This window comes from Colletes gigas, unplaced genomic scaffold, assembly GCF_013123115.1.
Source record: "Colletes gigas isolate AHSC1104 unplaced genomic scaffold, ASM1312311v1 Colletes_gigas_Sc00002, whole genome shotgun sequence".
NCBI lineage: Eukaryota > Metazoa > Arthropoda > Insecta > Hymenoptera > Colletidae > Colletes > Colletes gigas.
In genome coordinates, this window is record NW_025106631.1 from 3,179,350 (window position 1) to 3,200,907 (window position 21,558).

Consider the following 21,558-nt stretch of genomic DNA (forward strand, 5'->3'; position numbering starts at 1 on the left):
ACACGAACACGAACCCGAACCCGACGTTTCGGTCACTGTCGCGCGACCGATTCGAGCACAATGCCGGCGCCTATGCCGCTACCTGATAATTCCAATCGATCTAGGCTACGATCGCTCGGATTTTTATCGAACGGTGTCCATTTCAGTTGAAAAACTACGTGTGGAGTATAGCGAGATAGCCTTCCACCCAACATGTGACATAAACGCTTATCTAGATTAACGTATGAAGAGTTCTTGTAGAAAGTAGTGTAAGTGCCATGATAGAACAAAATTTGGTTAGTTTAAGTGCAATTTAATTTCATCAATAGTAAATAATCGAGTTTAATAATGGCATTGATTGACGCGAAGTACACAGGAAAGATAGTTCGAGGTCGACGGAAGATATTAGGACTTACTACGTTTCAAATAAATATTTTCGAAATACTTCTCCTCGGTATGCGTTCTCTTATCTTGCCAGCAAGTGCGTGTACTGCGTGTATCTCGAGAACGTGATGAATGCCATCGACCGGAAGCGCATACAATGAAACGCAATTATACCTCTTTTCTCGCCCCGTGCGCTTCGAGTGTCCGCTTAACCGTAGAATTTATTTAGAAGACGCCATTTTTTGGCCGCGATTACTAACCGCGCGCGATACCAACGATAACGTTTACTTTCGTTCGCGGCCGTCGGTGTCGCTGCTTGCACCGGTGCAACATTGTTGTTAGTGATAATTAAATTGTTATACAGAACAATTAAGCCAATGCTAGTGGCTTGGAAGACTAAAACGAAGTGAGTCGGTACAAACATATTATTTATGATAAACGTTTCGACCTTGGGTTCAGAACTTCAACGTGTCAGTGTTTTACAAACTGTGATCCGTGCACCTTCAGGTGTTCTCAAGCTCTTGGAGAAAAAGGAACCATATTATTTAGTGGAATTAAAAAATATACTTGTGGAAAGCAATAGTACTGAAAATTTTAACAATTTTAAAAATTTAACCAAGTATAGTATACAAGGTGTTTGGCTATTTCTGGGAAAAAATTTTAATGGGGTATTCTAGAGAGCAAAATAAGACGAAAATCAAGAACACCAATTTGTTGTTGGAGACTTGGTTAAAAGTTATTAACAATTAAATTTAAAAACTTCAAATCGTTCTGGAAAAATTATTTTCGGTTGCGGGGGTTAGTTATAATCATTTTTGGTGAATAGACATACCCCCGAAATCCTACGCATTTTCGAGAAAAAAATTCGAGTAGGTAGACAAATTTTTCGACAAAATTAAAAAATTTCAAATCGTTCTGCAAAAATTATTTTCAGTTGCAGAGGTCAATTACAACCATTTTTGGTGAATAGGCATATCCCCGAAATCCTACGTATTTTCGAGAAAAAAATTCGAGTATGTAGACAAATTTTTCGACAAAACTAAAAAATTTCAAATCGTTTTGGAAAAATTATTTTCGGTTGCGGGAGTCAATTCCAATCATTTTTAGTCATTACACATACCCTCGAAATCCTACGCATTTTCGAGAAAAAAATTCGTGTATCTAGACAAATTTTTCGACAAAATTAAAAAATTTCAAATCGTTCTGAAAAAATTATTTTCCGTTGCAGAGGTCAATTACAACCATTTTTGGTGAATAGGCATACCTCCGAAATCCTACGCATTTTCGAGAAAAAAATTCGAGGAGTAGACAAATTTTTCGACAACATTAAGAAATTTCAAATCGTTCTGAAAAAATTATTTTCAGTTGCAGAGGTCAATTACAATAATTTTCGGTCATTAGACCTACTCCCGAAATCCTACCCACTTTCTAGAAAAAAATTCGAGAAGGTGTGAAATTTTTAGACGGGAAAAAAAATTTCGAATCGTTTTGGAAAAATTATTTTCAATTGTGGGGGTCGATTGCAATCATTTTTGGTGAATAGACATACCCTCGAAATTCTACGCATTTTCGAGAAAAAAATTCAGTAAGGGCAGAACTTTAAACGTTAATAACTTTTTAACAAAGCCTCCACCAACAAATTGATATTCTTGATTTTCGTCTTATTTTAGTCTCTATAATCTCCCATTAAAATTACAAAAATCAAGTACAGGTTACCAGAAAAAATTATACCTCGCTTTGTCCAGATCTTGTCTTCGTGATATTCGAATAAATATTTACGCCGATGAAAGAACAGTTTTCCGAATGTCTTCAACACAGAATACTTGGTACATTGCGGGTTAAGTAGCGCAATACGCAACTCGGTAGAATTAATAACGAGAACACATGTACGGCACCGATATCGATCGTGTTCCAGCTTTTAAAGTTGGTCTTTGGACGCGACGGGAAATTATAGACTCCGTTCGTACATTTTAACCTCTGTATGTTCGCGATCTATCGCGGAATTCCAGCGATCGATAGCTATAATGCCGTCTAGGGCTAAAATGTATACTGATACGTTCCGTGAAACGATACCATTTTTTATCACGTTCCACCTCTTCGCCACTATTAAAAACTTTATATCGCCGTTGTTGCTCTAACGATGCAATGACGCACGACCCCCCCTCAATGGCTGTACAACCGAGATAATTTTAGAAATTCGCCGCGTCAGAAGTTGATTCGACATACGCGATAGTAGGTTACTACTACTTGCCACGAAAAATTAATGAATCGTTCGTTGCTTCCGTTCCGTTTCACGTAACGGAATCATAAGTTACCTTGGAGTTCCCTCCATTTGCACTGGAACGATATTTTTTACAACGAACAAATTAATATTTGACTGTTCGAAAGAATTGCTCTATTTCAATTGTAATACGTAAATAAATTCAATTTGTTCGGGGAGGGTGATCCGTTTAAAAGAGTTCAGAAACCCCTGGTTCATATCAATGTTTAATTCCTGTTTCTTCCGGTCACGGGATCCTCTGTAAACAACGCGGTTCTAGTCTACGTTTACTCTGGTAGTTTAATATCCGCAGGGGTAGATCGTTTTTCGGAAGTGCTCGAGTTTCAGGGAATCCCTTACACTTGGAAGCTCATCGTGCAACATTCGGGTCACTGATTCCGCTCAAATTCCGTTCATATTTGGCACCCATCTCTCATAACATTAATTTAACACTGCTAAAAATGTAAAATGTTCGAATAAAATCTCTCCCTTGCGAGTTTCAAAATTAAATATTTAGAGTAGCTCTGTTTTAATTAAAAGAAAAGTTAGATATTTCAGTGTTAATAACAATTGTTCATATAGGCTAACCTGACAAGCATTGAGAGTCTCACATCACGCATTAATGCTATGTCTTGACTGATTGTATTCCTTTTAAGATGATGGTTTCCTGTACGCCACGTGTGATACTTATGCCAATTAACTCTGACAATATCAAGCATTATTCTTTACGTCTAAGAAAATATTGAGTACTTGTAATATTTCGAAAGAAAAAAAAATCTAGATGGTTCTATTAAAAATGCATCGATATGCTTAGAGAAATATCGTATCATAGGATAATAGAGGTCGTCAAACCACACAAAATTTACCTTTACATTTTTCATCTATCTTTACTTAGAACAGAATTACGGCCTGGCCTACTTACTCGAATTCCCCTGTATTGGTCAACCTTTAGAAAATATTCATAGAAAATTCTCTTTCACAGAAAACGACTCAGTGCCTCAATGTGCACATGTAGAGAGTCGTCAGAGATGAAGTAATCGATATCGTTTACGGCTAGATGATCATCGAACTTGTTCAAATGTCTGAGTCTCAAATACTAACTCGGAATTTATACAGTTCTAGTAAGAAGTGACGCAATATTTTACGTTAGCATATTGGTATCTCCGTGGGTGGTGCATATTAGTCAATGGGCGCACAGTGGGGCGAAACGTTAGAAAAACACGACACGAACGAAATGTTAGATGATCGTCTTCTATTTTTATAAATCGTATCAACATTATTCTTCGATACTAACGAGGAAGAAAAAATTCTTTCAATTTTCTGAAACTTGTTTTTGAAATTGTATCTGTATTGATATGTTTATTGTACAAATTATTGTTACGGTATTGTAGACGGTGGTCGGATAACTGACCACCTTGAATATTACGATATATTGGATATGTTGTTTCATTGTGCCGGCGCCCGGCCAATGGCAGACACATTCCGAGAGCGAGCCAACTGTTGGCGCTGCACGGAACGCAGATCTCGTTGAGCAACGTCGAACACCGTGACTTGCACGCTATTCGCGCGAGCGTATATCTTCGGTCGAAAGAATTCCGAATCGATACGAGAGAGTAGTACAACGCGGGATAGAGAGTTGAATGAAACGTTACTCGTCCCCGTACAGCGTCGTGTAAGGTGACAGCGTGTATCGTAGCTTCCGGTGTAGTTGCGTTTCATCCTTGAGCACAATTATTTGGTTCAGCGAGAAAGACCCGCGGTCGCGGTCGCGCACTTCCCGTGTCCGCGCGTGCGCGTACACACTTACGTATCCACCGTCCCCGGAGTGCTCGTGACTCACCGCAGAAGAATCACGATACGCCTGTGGGGTAAAAAAACTAGCCAGGCCGATTCCACGGATTCTTTCTAATTAAACGTGATTCCCACCAGAGCTTGAAAGGACACAGATGCTCGGGGGAGACACTTACGATAAATTCTAGACGCCATCTATGTGTCCCCTTCCATGTAAATTCTCGTGTCTAAAACAATAGCTACTCGCTACAGTTCAGTGACTTCTCTCAATTTTAATTAGTTGGCTCGAGTTGTTTTTTTAATCTCTCCTTACCAATTCCGATGATTTTTAAGTGTGTCTTGAAAAGCGTAATTTTAAATAACCTTTTCATCCACCAATTATACATGCACATACTGTGAACCGCCAAAGTAAAATTCAACATTGTATAAAGCAAAGAAATGCAACGTAATTTGTTGTGTATTCGATTAGATAATTGTTAGAGCAGTGATTGTACATCGTATCAGGTATTGCGATAAGATGATTCTTTCCAATCTTTGGTTTCATTCGAACAGAGGAAAACACTCATGAGAATTTTGTTTGTGAAGCAAGATAGAAACACGTGTTTGAGCGACATTATTAATACTATGACATGGCAAAAGATACGATACCTCGAAGTATGATACAATTAACTCACAATTTTAACAAATAAGAACATTATAAAATTAAACTTTTGAGGAAGTGATCTCTAGAAGATTTTGACCCTTTTTTCGTGCCCGGAGTCATTAAAACAGAGAATATATTAAAATGGCTACGTTGTAACGTATCAAATATCGATTTTCAAGACATTTTGCAACTTAAATTTATTTTTGTAGAAAAACTATGTCAGATATTTTTATAAGCCTTGGTTCGTGCTATGGAGGGGTGTTTATAGAACATCTATATAAAATTTCAAGTCAATTGATCAATTACTTTATCCAATATCTCGGAAGCCATTTTCTAAAACACTGTTTCGAGGGAAACTCGTTTAAAGACTCGTTTCAGGTCATTTTCCACCCGTGCACAACCTACTTTGAATCTCTTTTACATCCTTCGTATTTCAAATTTTTTTATAATAATTAATCTGCGTGTTCTGGATACTGTATACTCGTTAGAAAAATAATCGATTGTTCTGACCTAAAAAAAGAAAAATTAATACCTCCCTTTCATACTTTGACTGCCACGCCACCTATATATTAGCGACACGATCTTTTACGTTTCATTTTGTAATTGAAATTTGTACGTGGATAAGAATTCTGCTAATCTTCGTCTCGCGAACAAGATCGCCGAATAAAGCATTTAGCGGTCACGACGCCCGCGACGCTGTTGCCTACATTTTGCCGTCGTAATGCAGTCCGATGCAATGACTCATCGTTGCCATACGATTATACCCACGCTAGAGAGATCGTTGCGTCGACAATCGTCTCCGTTCATGCGCGTCGCGTCCACCGATTATCATACCCGCCGCGAGTATTAATCATCGGTGATATTTTTCTTTCTCGTCGTCCCGATGGCATAAAATTCCCTATGAACTAGAAGACACTAGGAAAGTTCCATTAGAATAGAACTCTGTTCAAGATTAAAATTTTGTTCGTCTCTGTTACTTCGATGAGAGAACATTCGCAAATCCCCTAAATTGCCTCGTTGAACTTTACTGGGATCGTCTACATTAGGCACACGATCGGGCACGTTTATGCATCAGAGGGGGTTAACCTTTGTAAACTAACTGAAATGTAACTCTTTGCAACGCGAGAATTTAAGCAGACCTTTCATGAATAGGGAGTGTCAACAAAATGAAAGTTGCAAAACGCATACATTTGTATCTCCGGATACAAAGTTAAAATTCATTCTTTAACCTCAAAATTACAATGTGAAAGGTAGAAATATTTTGTAGCGTTACACGCACTCAATGGTAGACGTCGATAAAATCGAATAATTATTTCTGAATCTTTGCGTCGAGAGACCTTCAAGCGCAGGCGGGTTCGACAACCTGTCAACGCGTTCGGGAGACGCGAGTTAGGCTAGCGACATGTTTATTAGGTCGATGCTATAGCTGGTAATCGCAGGAGGCGCCGCGCCGCTGCCCTTTATCGAGCCTCCGTCGAGGATGCACGCGTTCGAAAGTAAAACGATCGATTCCGGCTCGGAGAGTTGATCGCTCGTGGATAAACGAAACGCTTGGACAAAAGAATCCGCAGTGATGGGAATAATTCTTTAATATCTTTAAAGAATTCTACGCCTAAAACTCTAGGGCGCTTTTGTTAATTTTGTTAAACTCGGTATAACCTCAAAAGTGTCTCGGTATAACCTCAAATCTTAGTTTTTCAGAACATTAAATTTTATATATTCTATAAGTAGTAATTTTAACACGTTATTCTTAATTAGGAGAGAAGACGAGATTAAATTGGTTTGGAGAATCAGTAAAATATGACACGAAGTTCGATGTAATCTTTTCATGTGCAACCTCTTTTCACGGAGTTACAGTAGTCTAACGATTGACAAGTGTTCTAATACGAGTATTAGTGTAGCCATTTGGCTACGATAGTAACGAACGTTTCAAGTGGGTACTTCGGCATCGAATTGCTCGGAATATATCGTCAATATCGTGCCAGTCCCATCGGTGGTCAATGGTGCTTGTTTCGCTTCGCGATCATTATTGCGTCAGGTGGTTAGCTACGCAGCAAGGTGGCGCTCGCTGCGTTCGGTAATTGACCGGAAACGTTACTCCACTCTCGTATTCGTTTCGTTACGTCTAAATGGCTTTCTTGTTTTTCAATCTCGCTTTTATGGTTCCAACCGAGTTCCCACGGCCAGGTGTGTGCGTACATTCGGGAGAAGAAACGAACGAAGGAGTTCGAAACGAAATTGAACGTTCTCGCGCGTTGAGTGGGAGCGACGTTAATTAACTCTGCTCGTTCATCTAGGTTCGGTTCATTCGTGTACGGATAACATCGCGTGGATTAGTCACTCGTTAAACGTAAATTAAAATTCCAGTCGTACGATGAAATATTTCGAAACGGACACGTCAAAATTTTAAGTTTCGATGACTGTTTGCTATTTGGTGATAAAATTTTGCTCATCAGCACACATTGTTGGCACGTGTGCCTTTTCGTAATAATTCGTGTTGAAGAAAGAACGGGAGAATTGCTCGTTTGTCACACCGTGTGCTGCGTGGGTGTGTAACGTAGGTCGTAGAGTCTTTTAAAATTGAAACGCTGCGATTCCTTTTTGGAATTTCTTTGCGGCCAGGGTCGTCGCGTTGACAATGTCCCAACTTTCCTGCCAGGTAAATGCTTCTAACATGGCCGAGACAAATTCGTCACGTTTTAACAATAATTTTAGCTATACTATGAGTCATATATCTGAAGATTCAGTGAAAGCGGTATGCTGAATATAATTATATGCTTCTTCTAATAATTTAAAGTCAACATGTTCATTTAGAAATCTTGGCAGCTAATTCAAAGAAAACGGTTTCGAGGCAATCGCATTCAAATATGCCGGAAGGCAAGCTTGAGCAATCTGACAACGCTTTCGTAAATATTTTGTAACTTTGTTGTTCTTTTTTTCCAATAATATTTTAATCACGTGTTCTTAAATACTCGAATTTGTAAGAGATTGTACGATCATAATACTATTGTACGAGGGTATTGTATCCTAAGCGTTAAACCTTTGGACGAATTGTACAAATTATTAGACGAAAAATCGTTACGTTGCATGACCCGTCTATAAAGAGGCCAGACTGCGTTCTGCACGACCGACAGCGTACGTCATCTTGTTCTAAACGCGTCTGTGCCGATCTATTCTCACGTACGATTCGCGTGTGTGCGCGACTACCGGACACGGACGACAAAAGGTACATACTTGGCGACATTGAAGCCGCGAGCGTTGGGCATTGTGCTGTGCTCCGTTTACGCCGCCATTCTACACATACACGATACAAACGACCATCCGCGTCACTCGTCTCGAGTCTCTCGTACCGTCCTGTTTTGTCACCAGTAATTGACGGCGGTTTTGAATTTCTTCGAATGTAACTGCGACGCGAAACCGACGCGATAGCACAGTTACCGAGAAAATATACCGCAAAACGTTCAATTTAAACAACAATAATCTTAGTCACAGAAGGAACGTAGGAAATTGACTCAGTTTTCGAATAGTATGGCCTTCATTATGAAATAAATAAAAATACAACGGACAAATCAGTGACGTTTCTAGTAATTTCGTAGGATTGCTTTAAAAGTTCGTTAAAATCGAAGTAGATGGCGTTGGCATTGGTCCTCTTGTTAGATGTTTTATCTTATCCGTTGTTCCTTCTATAAATTCGATGTTTCCTGCTCGATATTCTAAGGCAAGGGATTGACAGATAGTTGATCGGGATTATATGAAAGAATGTATTATAAATGAAATATTCTGTACTCAGTGGTTTCGTGATTTTGTTTTTTTTCAGACGACACAATGTCCGTGGACAAGGAGGAATTGGTACAACGCGCGAAGCTTGCCGAGCAGGCGGAAAGGTACGACGACATGGCAGCCGCCATGAAGGCGGTTACCGAGACAGGAGTAGAGTTGTCGAACGAGGAGAGGAATCTACTGTCGGTAGCGTACAAGAATGTTGTCGGGGCGAGACGTAGCTCGTGGCGAGTAATCTCCTCCATCGAGCAAAAGACGGAGGGTTCAGAACGTAAGCAGCAGATGGCCAAGGAATACCGGGAAAAGGTGGAGAAGGAGCTGCGCGAGATCTGTTACGACGTGTTGGTAAGAACTCCTTCTTCCGATCCGTTGATCGCCTTCACCTTTCTTCCGCGCGTCCTTCTCGGAATTCTTGCTCTCCTACGCTTCCTCTTTGGCCCCTACGAACCCTAGTATTTTTGGTGCTGCGATGGAAAACTGTTTTCTATGGTCGAACCTAACCTTCAAATCTCGAAACGGAAGATACACGACTTTGGGCCACTTTCGTAATAACCTGTACGTTTGAGGTTACCTAATAGAAAAAGTGGCGGTAAAATTTGATTCATGAACGTAAAACTATACGGTTATGTGTCGAGAACCAACGAAGGTTTGGTGGATTGTTACATAGTACGGTTGTTGCACTCGGAAGGTTAATAGGGTATATGGCAACAGGTGTCAGAAACTTTAAGAGCTTATTTTGCTCCGCGTTTTTTGTGTCTAAATTGCAAACTGTTTTTAATCTTGACCCTGATAATAAATGGCTTGTTGCGAATGTCGTCGGATATTACGTCCGGCGAAGAACGACGAGCTCTTCGATTTTAGATTTCTAAATACTTTGTTCAAAATCAGAATACACTCGTAGATGGTTTATTGACATCTTCGAGATTTTCGAACGTTTTGCTATTTTAAGAGGTTGTTCCACGGAGTCGCAGGAATATATGTATTGTCTGGTGGACATTTGAGCCCGGATCGGGTTACGCTGCACGGTCCGCTTAACGTCTCGAGCTTCGGTGGCTTGTCAAGGGGGGAGGGGGGATGGCTATCGTTCACTTATTCGATCGAAAATGACTCGCAGCTGTCCAAGCATTGCTGCGTAAAAAGAAAATATGTCAAAAGCGATGCTGCCTCCTTGTTGTCGTAAACCTCTCAATTGCATTGCAATGGATCGATCGAGAGCGATACGTAAAGAAAAGAATCCACGGGTTCTCGACGCTATTCTACATTCCGTTTACGTTCGTCCGTTCGTCTCTCGAGGCGCTTGGTGGACAATTACCTCGGTATCTCGCGTGCGTGTTCCGTGTAAAATTCTCAACGCACGCGCACGGTATTTTGTATTCTCGCGTTCGTTCCGGCGAATAGAAGCGCGTGGACCCTAGTTGGTCTCGTTGACCGACGGTTCAAGGCAGAACGGCTTTCCTGCTGCACCGAGTAAGGTCGAACGAACTCTTTATCTTGCGTCTTTGAAACCTGTTTTCTAATTGCGTTGCAATTATATCCAGATGTGCCGTTGTGCGTGGAATCTTCGTGGCGCGTTTCGCTTCCGCGAGTCGTCGTTTTTGGGCTCGTTCCAATTCAACAAAATGTTTCATAATTATCCACGGTCGAAAAACTCTTTGTTGCGCCATTGTTCGCTGTTCCATCGGTCTCTAATTTCCATTCGGGTCTTCGCAAGCGTACTTCATTTTTGTACGTGTTTTCAGAATTGTAACGTTCACTGTTACAACAGAAATATATATTTTACAGTTAATTATTATTTTTCCAATGTTGAAAATTTATTGTTCGTAAATATTCGATCGAAGGTAGCGGGTTCCATTGTTCGATATTTAATTGAATAAACTGTAGGATCGATACTTTTTTTTTTTAGGAAGAGACACGACGAATAAAAATGAAAAACGAGATGTTTTAGCCGTTGAGACCCCGTTCGCAATACCTGGCTTTCGGCGATGAGATCGTTTTACTACAACACATCATCTTTGTCGCGTTCGCTTATTTCAAGAGCTAGAAGGCGGGGATCATCCCTCTGGTTTGAATTTCACGCGTATCAATTACGGGGTTCCTCTACGTAGCTCGTCTTACGAGATCTTTTCTCGTCATCCAGCGAGCGTGGTAAAGGGACCACAAACTATAAATTTTAAACACACTAAATTATTCTAAATTGCTCTACTTGCATAAAGTGTTTCAAAACGTGATAACTATTGTGTAACTCGTAATCGATCGTACGTGCTCACGCTCGATAACATTTTCGCCGTAAGAATCTCATGAATTCGATTATCAAGCCAGTCTTAGAAAGACGCAGTAAGAAATGTAAATATTTTACTTTTCTGCTTTGATGACTCATCAGTAACCCGAGAGCCGTCGTCATTTGACTTTAGTATAGTTTGATTTATACACTTCATATTTGAGTCTTGGATTTCGAATAAAATCGACTTAAAGTTTAACGTTTTTTTTAATTTCTATAACAAAGACGAACACTGTGTATAATAATTTTGCGACAACTTGAAAGGCATCGTTTTGAAGAGCTGTTTGCACCGGTGCTCGACGAGAGGAAACAAATGTTACAAATATTCGCTAGTAGACGGGAAATGGAAGAGGAAACGACACGCCTGTTCGAGTAGTTGTGCGTACCTTTGCTGTCAGAAACAGCCGTATTTTGTGACCCTAAATGGATTGACGTTATTCGTAGACGTAAAATGTTCTGAAATCTTCGGAATTGGAATGTTCAGTTCGTGTCGTTTCAGAATAAACATTGCTATTCTAAAATCAAGATTATTTCTGTTGAAATTTACTTTTCAATGTTCACCAATATCCTGTTATACAAGGTGTTCAGCCACCCCTGAGAAAAATTTTAATTGGAGATTCTAGAGGCCAAAATAACACGAAAATCAAGAATACCAATTTGTTGATGGAGGCTTCGTTAAAAAGTTATTAACAATTAAATTCAAAAATTTCAAATCATTCTGGAAAAATTATTCTTTGCTAGGAGAGTTAATTAGAATTATTTTTGGTGAATAGACATACCCCTGAAATCTTGCGCATTTTCGAGAAAAAAATTCGAGAAGGTGTGAAATTTTCAGCGAAATTAAAAAATTTCAAATCGTTCTAAAAAAATTATTCTTAGCTAGGGGAGTTAATTAGAATCATTTTTGGTGAATAGACATACCCCCGAAATCTTGCGCATTTTCGAGAAAAAAATTCGAGAAGGTGTGAAATTTTCAGCGAAATTAAAAAATTTCAAATCGTTCTAAAAAAATTATTCTTAGCTAGGGGAGTTAATTAGAATCATTTTTGGTGAATAGACATACCCCCGAAATCTTGCGCATTTTCGAGAAAAAAATTCGAGAAGGTGTGAAATTTTCAGCGAAATTAAAAAATTTCAAATCGTTCTAAAAAAATTATTCTTAGCTAGGAGAGTTAATTACAATCATTTTTGGTCAGTAGACATACCCCCGAAATCCTATCCACTTTCTAGAAAAAAATTCGAGAAGGTGTGAAATTTTCAGCGAAATTAAAAAATTTCAAATCGTTCTAAAAAAATTATTCTTAGCTAGGAGAGTTAATTACAATCATTTTTTGTAAATAGACCTACCCCCGAAATCCTATCCATTTTCTAGAAAAAAATTCGAGAAGGTGTGAAATTTTCAGCGAAATCAAAAAATTTCAAATCGTTCTAAAAAAATTATTCTTAGCTAGGAGAGTTAATTACAATCATTTTTTGTAAATAGACCTACCCCCGAAATCCTATCCATTTTCTAGAAAAAAATTCGAGAAGGTGTGAAATTTTCAGCGAAATCAAAAAATTTCAAATCGTTCTAAAAAAATTATTCTTAGCTAGGGGAGTTAATTACAATCATTTTTGGTGAATAGACATACCCCCAAAATCGTGCGCGTTTTCGAGAAAAAAATTCATTACGGGCGGAACATTAAACATTAATAACTTTTTAATGAACCCTCCATCAACAAATTGGTATTCTTGATTTTCGTTTTATTTTGACCTCTAGAATCTCCTATTAAAATTTTTCCCAGGGTTGTTCTGAACACCCTGTATAATTTTGTCCCAATGGTAAAAGTAATTCGAGTTAAACTAAAAAATGTAGGTCATTCTTTATTTAATTCTTTAACTTATATTTATGTTAAGGTAACTTGTATTTTAAGATTGTCCCACACTACCCAGACCTGTTCATGTTAAAACGTGAACTATATTTATGTTTTTAACTTGCGTTTATAAATGAACTGTACGTGTATACGACTAATTATGCCGGTTGTTGTTGTAGGGACTCCTCGATAAGTACCTGATCCCCAAGGCTAGCAATGCCGAGAGTAAAGTATTCTACCTCAAGATGAAGGGCGACTACTACAGGTATCTCGCAGAAGTCGCCACAGGAGAAACAAGAAACGGTACGTACGTTGCAGCAGCGTGATCAAGCGTTAACTCCAACTTCCTTATTCTAGTTAATCATGACATTTGCTTTCTCAATTCGATCGAGATCCATATATTATCGACTCGAAAAGCACTGGTAGTACGTCCAAAGACGCCACTCCCTCGTTCACACGCGTAGGTACGGTTTGTCCGTGTCTTTGGAAAGGGACACGTTTCTAGTCCCAAAGTATTTGCCACGAGGTAGGTCGACGCGCTTCTTTCTTCGTTAAAGGTGCACAATACGCCGCCATACCTGTGCACCCGCCACCTTGTGAAAGAAGCAGCACAGCTGCAACGGCAGATGTTCGACTTAGAGTGCCCCTGGCATATTGTTAGATTTGGATGGATTTAAAGAATTCCGTAACACGTGGCACGGTATACAATCCATGGTCAAACCTAGGATCGTTTCTATACTAAAACTCTTGTTCTCTTGTTGAGAAATGTATCGTTGATATCGTGTCCAAATTTTACAATAATAACCATCCAAATAATAATAATAGAATAATAAAAACTGCATTTTCGGGGTTTCATCGCTATAACGCTTTTAACTGGTATGGTGAGGTATTCACACAAAAGTTAATAAAATATTTAGTTTCTCAGTACATGCAACAGTCTGTGAAGAGAAAAATCATTTAACTTGCTCAGAGAATCAACAGAATATTACATTGTTCTCATATGCTAGTCATTTTGAACAATGTCAAAGTACTCCACGATACCAGTTCAGGGGTTTGAAATTTGAAAATGCACCGAACCTAGGATGTTTTAAAACCCTGCTGATAATTTTACACGTAACATATAAATATATATATTCAGCTGTGGTAGACGACAGCCAGAAGGCATACCAAGATGCGTTCGAAATCAGCAAGTCAAAGATGCAGCCTACTCATCCGATTAGGCTAGGTCTCGCCCTCAACTTCTCCGTTTTCTATTACGAGATCCTCAACTCACCAGACAAGGCCTGCCAGCTGGCCAAACAGGTATAATTCGCGAAAGCGAGGTTCACGGTTGCGTGAGGATGCTCAAGGATGGTGTAGTGGTGCAGTGGAGGCAAAAAAAAAAAATAATAACTTCGCTTTGTCATACTGGTGGAGGGATAGATTTTTCTCCGTGCAAAATTCGTAGATCAAGATCTCGTCGCGTTTTTAAACGACACGTGCCCGCAAGGATCTCCTTCTCCGCCAGGTGTCCATTCCTGTTCCCAAAGTAAATGCATCGACGAAAGCGTTTAACGTGTCCCGTTGTGCATTAAATTTTGTGGAAGTTGTAATCTGGATTCCCCGGTTTGCATTGCAGCGGTAGTCGAGGATTCACAGAAGGCATACCAAGAGGCGTTTGACATTGCAAAATCAAGGATGCAGCCTACGCATCCCATCAGGCTCGGTCTTGCTCTGAACTTCTCCGTTTTTTACTATGAAATTATTAATTCTCCAGCTAGGGCTTGTCACCTGGCTAAACAGGTTAGGGTTTTTTTTTTTTTCTCCCAAACGAGAGAATTCTCTTCACGCTTGGTTTTTCCTTCGTGTAAATCTTTCGAGAGTGATAACCTCAAAGAAAATAAGCATAGCTCGTATAACACCAGTGTGCCGTGTACATCTTACAGCAAGTACGTTTTTGAGTTTTTTCTTTACTAACCCATTCAAAAGAGAGAAGAGAAAGAAACAATACAATGTTTGTTGTGGTGTGATGATTGCAATTACGTGTCTCCACTGTATCAATAACTATTCTTTGCATCGCTCGTGTTTTTCATTAACCTCCTCGTACACATGTACAATTTTCTATTCTTGCTATCTTGCACGAAGTAAATTCGCGTCGTAGCAACAATCGAACGAACGAGGAACAACAGAACGTTGTTTCGTAACCCTGATTGACTTTTCTGTGCACGTTTCAGGCGTTCGACGACGCGATCGCGGAGTTGGACACACTTAACGAAGACAGCTACAAAGATTCCACGCTCATCATGCAACTTTTGCGAGACAACCTCACTCTTTGGACCAGTGACACGCAGGGTGAGCCGGACGAGCAACAGGAGGTCGGCGACAACTAACCTTCCTAAACTTAAGTCCTTTCTAACCTAATAAGAACATCCTATTCTCTATCGTCCCCCCGTCCCTTGAAGTGCTCACCCATCCATCCACCCGAGATCGATTTATCCATTCACCTGTCCTTTCGTCCCCTCGCGTACCTCGTTTCCTTCTTCCTTCCTTTCACTACCCCTGTCTCTCCCCGCATACGGACAAACACACGTACACGTACACGTACATAACACCGACACACCTTTCTATCTCTACTTACCTACCTGGTCTACCTTTACCACTCTGTCCATCTTCCCACGTCTCCTTTCCTTCCTTCCACAAAGTCGCAATACCACCGTCACCGCTCCGAGACCCCCCTTTTTTCCTTAATCTCCTCCGCGAATACTGACCTCTTTGTCCCAATGCGACCGCCGCACACCACCACAGCTGTTACGCCCGGTTCGAAAGTCTGGGACGCGAGAATCCCAGCGTTCTCGACCGTTTATCCTCTCCTCGAGGACCGAACGATTATCGCGTGTACACTTCTCGATGGGAGGGGCAGAGGTACGGGATCGAAAATGTAAAAGTTTCAATCGTAAACGAAGATCGGAAGGGAAAGCAAATTCGGGGAAATTTGGCTCAGTTTTCAAAAGCGACTGCGTCGCTGTGTCCACGGTCCTCGACGAAGGAAAACGATCGAATCCGCGGTAAAATTTGCCCAGTCTCTGGCACGAAAATTCTCCGAGAAGAACGCGTCTGCTCCGTGTTTGTACAGCGGGGAGCAACAAAGCTGTCGCAATGCGTAAAAAAGCCTTTCGATTGTTGGAATAATATATGGGTGTGTCTCCCCAGGTGGTGGAACGTACGATGTTTGCCAGTGTAATTCCATAAATCTGAAGCTTCTCCGCGTCTATGCGCGCGCAGTGACCTCGCGACAGCTTTTTTACTCCCCGGTGTACGGAAGCGTAGGAAGGAGCAAATTGTGGATGAACAGAGGAAAGGACAGGAAGAGTATTGTTTCGCAAACTCTGTCTCGTCGTACGACGTTGTCGAGAAACATGATGCACGGGGAAAACGAATAAGGCGACTATAAGGTTTGGGGGCACACGAGCGTCGAGACGACGTCCGTTTCTATGGCCTTCCATGTCTTACGATTGAAAAGACATAGTCTATGTCTTCAATTGCAAGCAAGGAGGAACGTAGAAACGCACGTTGCTTCGACGCTTGTGTGCCCCCCGGGGCCTAAATCCAAACGAGGGCACGCGAAGAAAATTGTGCGTTGGGGAAGAGGTGCCGTAAAAACAAAAAAAAAAAAAAGAAAATTGATATCGTTGGGACGAGACACGGGATGCGAAGAATAACCATTAAAAAAAAAAAAAGAAAACACTGTCACTCCCAGGATCTGCTCACTATTTACCATCTAAAATATCGCTAAAAAAAAAAAACATGAAAAATGAAACCAAGGTTTGAGAAGAAGACAAAGGGAAAAAAAGCACGCATGAATGAATCTAACTACATTATATCCAGTTGTCATTAAATTAAATTTCACATTGTCTAGCAAGTACGATATTATTATACGAAGGGAAGAACGCAGGAGGAGAAAGGAGAGTAAAAATACATTAAGTTATTAAGTTCCAAAACAACATCGGTGGTGACTTACTTTTACATTCGATACTGTTTCATTTTATTTTTTACGTATTGCACGTTCACCGTTATTTGAAACGCTCCCGCGCGCGTGTGCGCGAGCACACACACACAGCAGGCATATATACACACAGAACGTTAAGTTTTTTTTTGGGGCGCGACGCATTCGCTTTCCTTTTCCTTCATTGGGAATTTGTATCCGTAAACGTCTGATACGTTTAGCACGTTTTGAATGCTCACTTAAAAGGAAACAAAAAGATCTTGAATCCGTACGTACAAAATCGTTACTAGATTGCGTTCTGTTATCGTTGGCGTGTGTAAATTGCAGTACATCGAGGTGAGTGAAACGCCGTATAGTCCTAAAAATATGTTTCTGAATCCTTACACACGCTGTGACCGTCCGTTGTTGCAAGTTGCACGAATATCGAGGAGGAAAGGGAACACCAATTTCTTTTTTCTTTTTTTTTTTTTTTCGAGCAACCGATCTGTTACGCGACGATCTTTGAAAAAATTTTTCTTGTCCCTATTTCCTGACTCTCGACTTACTCTTGCATCCTCTTGATCACCCACCTCTTCTCTCTCTCTCTCTATCTCTCTCCCCCTATCCCCATATATGTTATATATATACATATATACATATATATATATATATACAGATATATTATACACAATAATATATATACAACAGATATTTACCGTCGATTTGATAATTTCTATCGCAATGGAAGAAAGGAAAAGAAGAAAACGAGAACAAATTGTGTACGTGTATTAAGAAAAAAAAAACGAAAAAAAAAATTATATCGTCCCGATGTTCTCTTTAACATATATGTATATATATATATTCAGTTTATAGACACGATCGATCTCGTGGAAATTGTCGATAGCTCGAATATCATTCGTTGTTTCCAGCAATTCCATCAATTGTATAATCGTTTTTCCGGACTATCTATCGCGTAGAATAACTTTTTTGGACTCGACTCGCGACAGAAATGATACACAAGTTTTTTCACGATTTTTCTTTTTAATTCGAAGAAAACATCTTGAAACCGAACTTCATTGAAATCGTCACGCAAAATCGGGAATGATTATTGCTGGTTTCTCGGGGCGACGGATTTAACGGGTCCGATCGCCCCGAATCGAAACTTCGAAAATCGAGGGACATATTACCCGTTGCCATTCCGAAAACGAAAGAGAGAAAAACATGAAACGAACAAGTGAAAAAGGAATCGGACGTTAAATCGAAATCGACGCGTTCGAATGCAACGGATACGCTCGGTCCAGGGGCGGATTGATATGTATATATGTACGAACTAATTGCTTCTAATTATTTGAGGGCCGCGAGAAAAATCCATTTTTACGTTTTTACATAAAAATTCTATGGCGAGAATATTTCAGTTTTCGCCGACTTAAATAAAACAAAAACCGAAGAAATTCCATTTGTTTCTATGTTATAAACCAGTCAACTTTTTTTTACGATATGCAAAATAAATGAAATAACAAGTACGTTTTCGCTTTGGTTTGTTTTTTTTATTGATCTTGTTCTTTTGTCGCAAAATGTTTGGCTCAGGTCCCTTGAACATCCACCGTCCGCCTCTGGTTCGGTCCAATTCCATCCCCCCGTACCAAATGCTTCGAGGAGCATAGAGAAACAAAAAAGAAAAAGAAAAAAAAAGAAAGAAAAAAACTGTGTCGCATTCTTCGTCTCGTATGGCACATATACTTGTAAGTACGTGTAATATACGCGCGCCTACTCCTAAACCCTTAAACAAACAAACACACTAAAAACGTAAATGTGTAACTACATGGAAACAAGTTAACGATTATCGATATTACAACGTGTGTGTGGGTAAACGTTTTCCTGACGTGTTGTATCTTTCGATGTGTCCGTGTTTTCTGTCGTATCAAAACGAACGAAAGCGAATGAACGTTCCGGGAACAAAGAGTTAAAAGAGGGGGAAAAAAAAAAAGAAAAAGAGTCGATTTTGCAAAGGTAGCCGTAAGATCGATTTCGTACGGTTTCCACGCGATTGATTACATCGGGCAATCGATGGTGGGGCAGTAGTGGATTTGCTATCGCGATCGATGGGAATTTCATTCGCAAACGCTGATCGAGCCGCGCGCTTTCTACGTTATTTATCGTCAATGTATCAGTTACCGATGCAAGAGAGACTAAAAAGTGAGAATGAAACGATGAAGGGGTGCAGAAAGATCTTCGGAGAGAGCATCCTTGAAACCAGTTTATTAAAGATGGGCCAGCTGAGCGGGACCGGGGTAGCTGTTACGTCACGATATTATACAACCCTGATCATATTCAAGGTAACGAGTTCATTCGTTTGCTGCCTGTTACACGATACTCGTCTCGATCTCGCGCAGCAGGTCCAAACGCTATATTTGTACTATTCGACCATTTTTTCGCTGGTACCGGTATTCATGGTTCCACCCCCCACCTCCCTCCCCCTTTACCTTCGTCCTTTTTCAAATTCCCGAATCGTCGACGTTCGTTCAACAAACCGTTCCAAAAACGCGTATTCCTCTGTTCCTCAATAAAAAAAAAAAAAACGTCAATTCGATTCAATCGACGCTCGGTCTTTTATCGCCTTGCGGTATCTTTTTTTTTTCTTCAGTTTTAAGATATGTAAATGTTACGCCTTTTCATTTATTTATTTATTATTATTTTTTAAACATATATATATATATATGTATAACCATCATGGCAAATTAACGCGATACATTAAAAAAAAGAGCGAATATTCTTCGCAGGTTGCAGAGATCTATCCTAACTACGATTCGCTTATTTTGGTCTCTTCCTGCGCCATCTTCCTTTGCCATCCTCCCCCACCCGTTCGTATTTTTTATTAAATCGTGTCAAGGGTTTACAATGAATATATCGATTGTCAAAATGTTTTATCGTTTTGCGTTATAATTACGTACGACAAAACGCATCGTCTTTCATTCCGATTTACTATGTCCCTTGATTCGTCGGATATTGTCTCGTTCCACTCGTTGAAGAAGCTAGCCTCCGTAAACCACTTCCGATACCTGTTTTATCCGTTGAACCTACCTGATTTCCTCGTCCCGACTTACGTTGTTCTATTTGTATTTATCATCAACCATCGTAATTGTAAATTATAATTATTATAAACGTTTACACGAAATAATAAATTCTGATAAAATGTCTGAGAGAAGAGAACACTATAACCTCGGTTGCCTTGCCTCAGCAATATCATCGGGTTCTGGGATACCATCGGGCTCGGTGATAGCGAGAATTATGATGAATCGGAGATAGAAGTGAACGAAATGCGAGAGCCAACAGTGTACAAGGACTTAGGCCAGAGTTGGGCATTAATCGATTACCTCTACTCTAAAACTAAAATAAGATCTATAGAATTTTTTTTAAATTAAAAATTTAGTTAGCACCGACTGCGTTTAACGTTCGTCGAACACGATGATCGATGATTGAATTAATCGTTTGTCACTTGCCATCGTAACAAAGTTACATTTTTTAATGTTAGCACAAAAGTTTTGGTGTTTTCTAAATATTTCTACGTTTGGTACAGTAATAAAACATATGTACGTAAATGTTTTGCATTACTGTACAAAAATCTGTATCAAATGTCTGTCAAAGCTAAAATTTTAAGCACGAGGGGCGAACCGATGACCATTTATTATTAAGATAAAATTGTAATGCCATGAACAAGTGTTCTTTCCACCTTGTTAAAGCACTGATAACGATTACTTTGATCGACGATCGTAGCGAGTGATTTAATCGTCTACCCTCGTGACCGATTAACCATTATCCATTTTAATCGTAATTGCCGATCGTTACTTTGATTAAAATTTGCCCAACGCTGACTTAGGCGAGCATAGCCTGAGCCTGTACCGAAGTACATGTTTCCTATACTGAATCCAGCGACGATGTACCGGTAGTTGTTGCGAGAGAGAGAGAAAGAGAGAAAGAGAGCACGTTCGTTGCGATGCTTACAGACAATCTTCTTTGCCAAGTTGAAATCTGTACTGGAATTAACTGTCTAAAATCTGAACTTATTCTCGAGCCTTGAATGCCGATAATAAATTACCGGCACGATTACCGAAAAATTTGTTTCCAGTTCGAGCATCGTGAATGGCTCCCCGACAGTGTTTCCGAGTACAGATTCTAGAATTTGGTTTGAAAAACGTTACGCAGGTGTGTGAGCACAAGTGTTCCTATGCGATAAGGATTCTTCGTTACTATTAGCGTTACTACTATCATCGGTCATCGCCGTCATCTTCGTTATTGTTGGTTCGAAGTTCGTTGCACCTAGGTTAGAAAGGATTAGCGTAGGTAGGAGGTTAGGTTCGACTTTTGTTCACCCTGACTCGAACGAGGAAAGGCACATGGGAGAAGAAATTTATTCCGAGTTTACGGATCGTGTACAGCGTGTGGTGATATTTTTTTGTTTTCCATCCGTGGTGTGATCGGAATTACGATGGAAGGGAGTCGATGGGCTGGCGTTCGGGGCAAAGACGTCGCGAAAAAAGGAACTCGGAACCGGTGATAAACGGGGATCGACGAAAAATAGAACGCAACGCTCCCGGCAAATTTTTCGTCGCCTTAACCATTAATCGATTA

The 21,558-nt window shown here is 40.0% G+C and overlaps 1 protein-coding gene across 9 annotated transcripts in view; it reads left to right on the plus strand.

Moving 5' to 3' along the window:
- LOC122399923 (14-3-3 protein zeta) overlaps positions 1-18,143 on the plus strand; it is a 42,121-nt gene extending 23,978 nt beyond the window's left edge. For 7 of the 9 annotated variants that reach the window (XM_043401042.1, XM_043401050.1, XM_043401025.1 and 4 more), the window contains 4 exons: positions 8,875-9,182; positions 13,148-13,271; positions 14,107-14,270; positions 15,182-18,143. In XM_043401042.1, coding sequence (XP_043256977.1) covers positions 8,883-9,182; positions 13,148-13,271; positions 14,107-14,270; positions 15,182-15,337 — 744 coding nt within the window. In that variant the 5' untranslated portion in view covers positions 8,875-8,882 and the 3' untranslated portion in view covers positions 15,338-18,143. Of the gene's footprint in view, positions 1-763; positions 946-8,874; positions 9,183-13,147; positions 13,272-14,106; positions 14,271-14,586; positions 14,751-15,181 lie in introns of those variants that run through there. The other 2 variants (XM_043401016.1, XM_043401006.1) reach the window with 2 other exon arrangements.
- Positions 18,144-21,558: the final 3,415 nt, after the last annotated feature.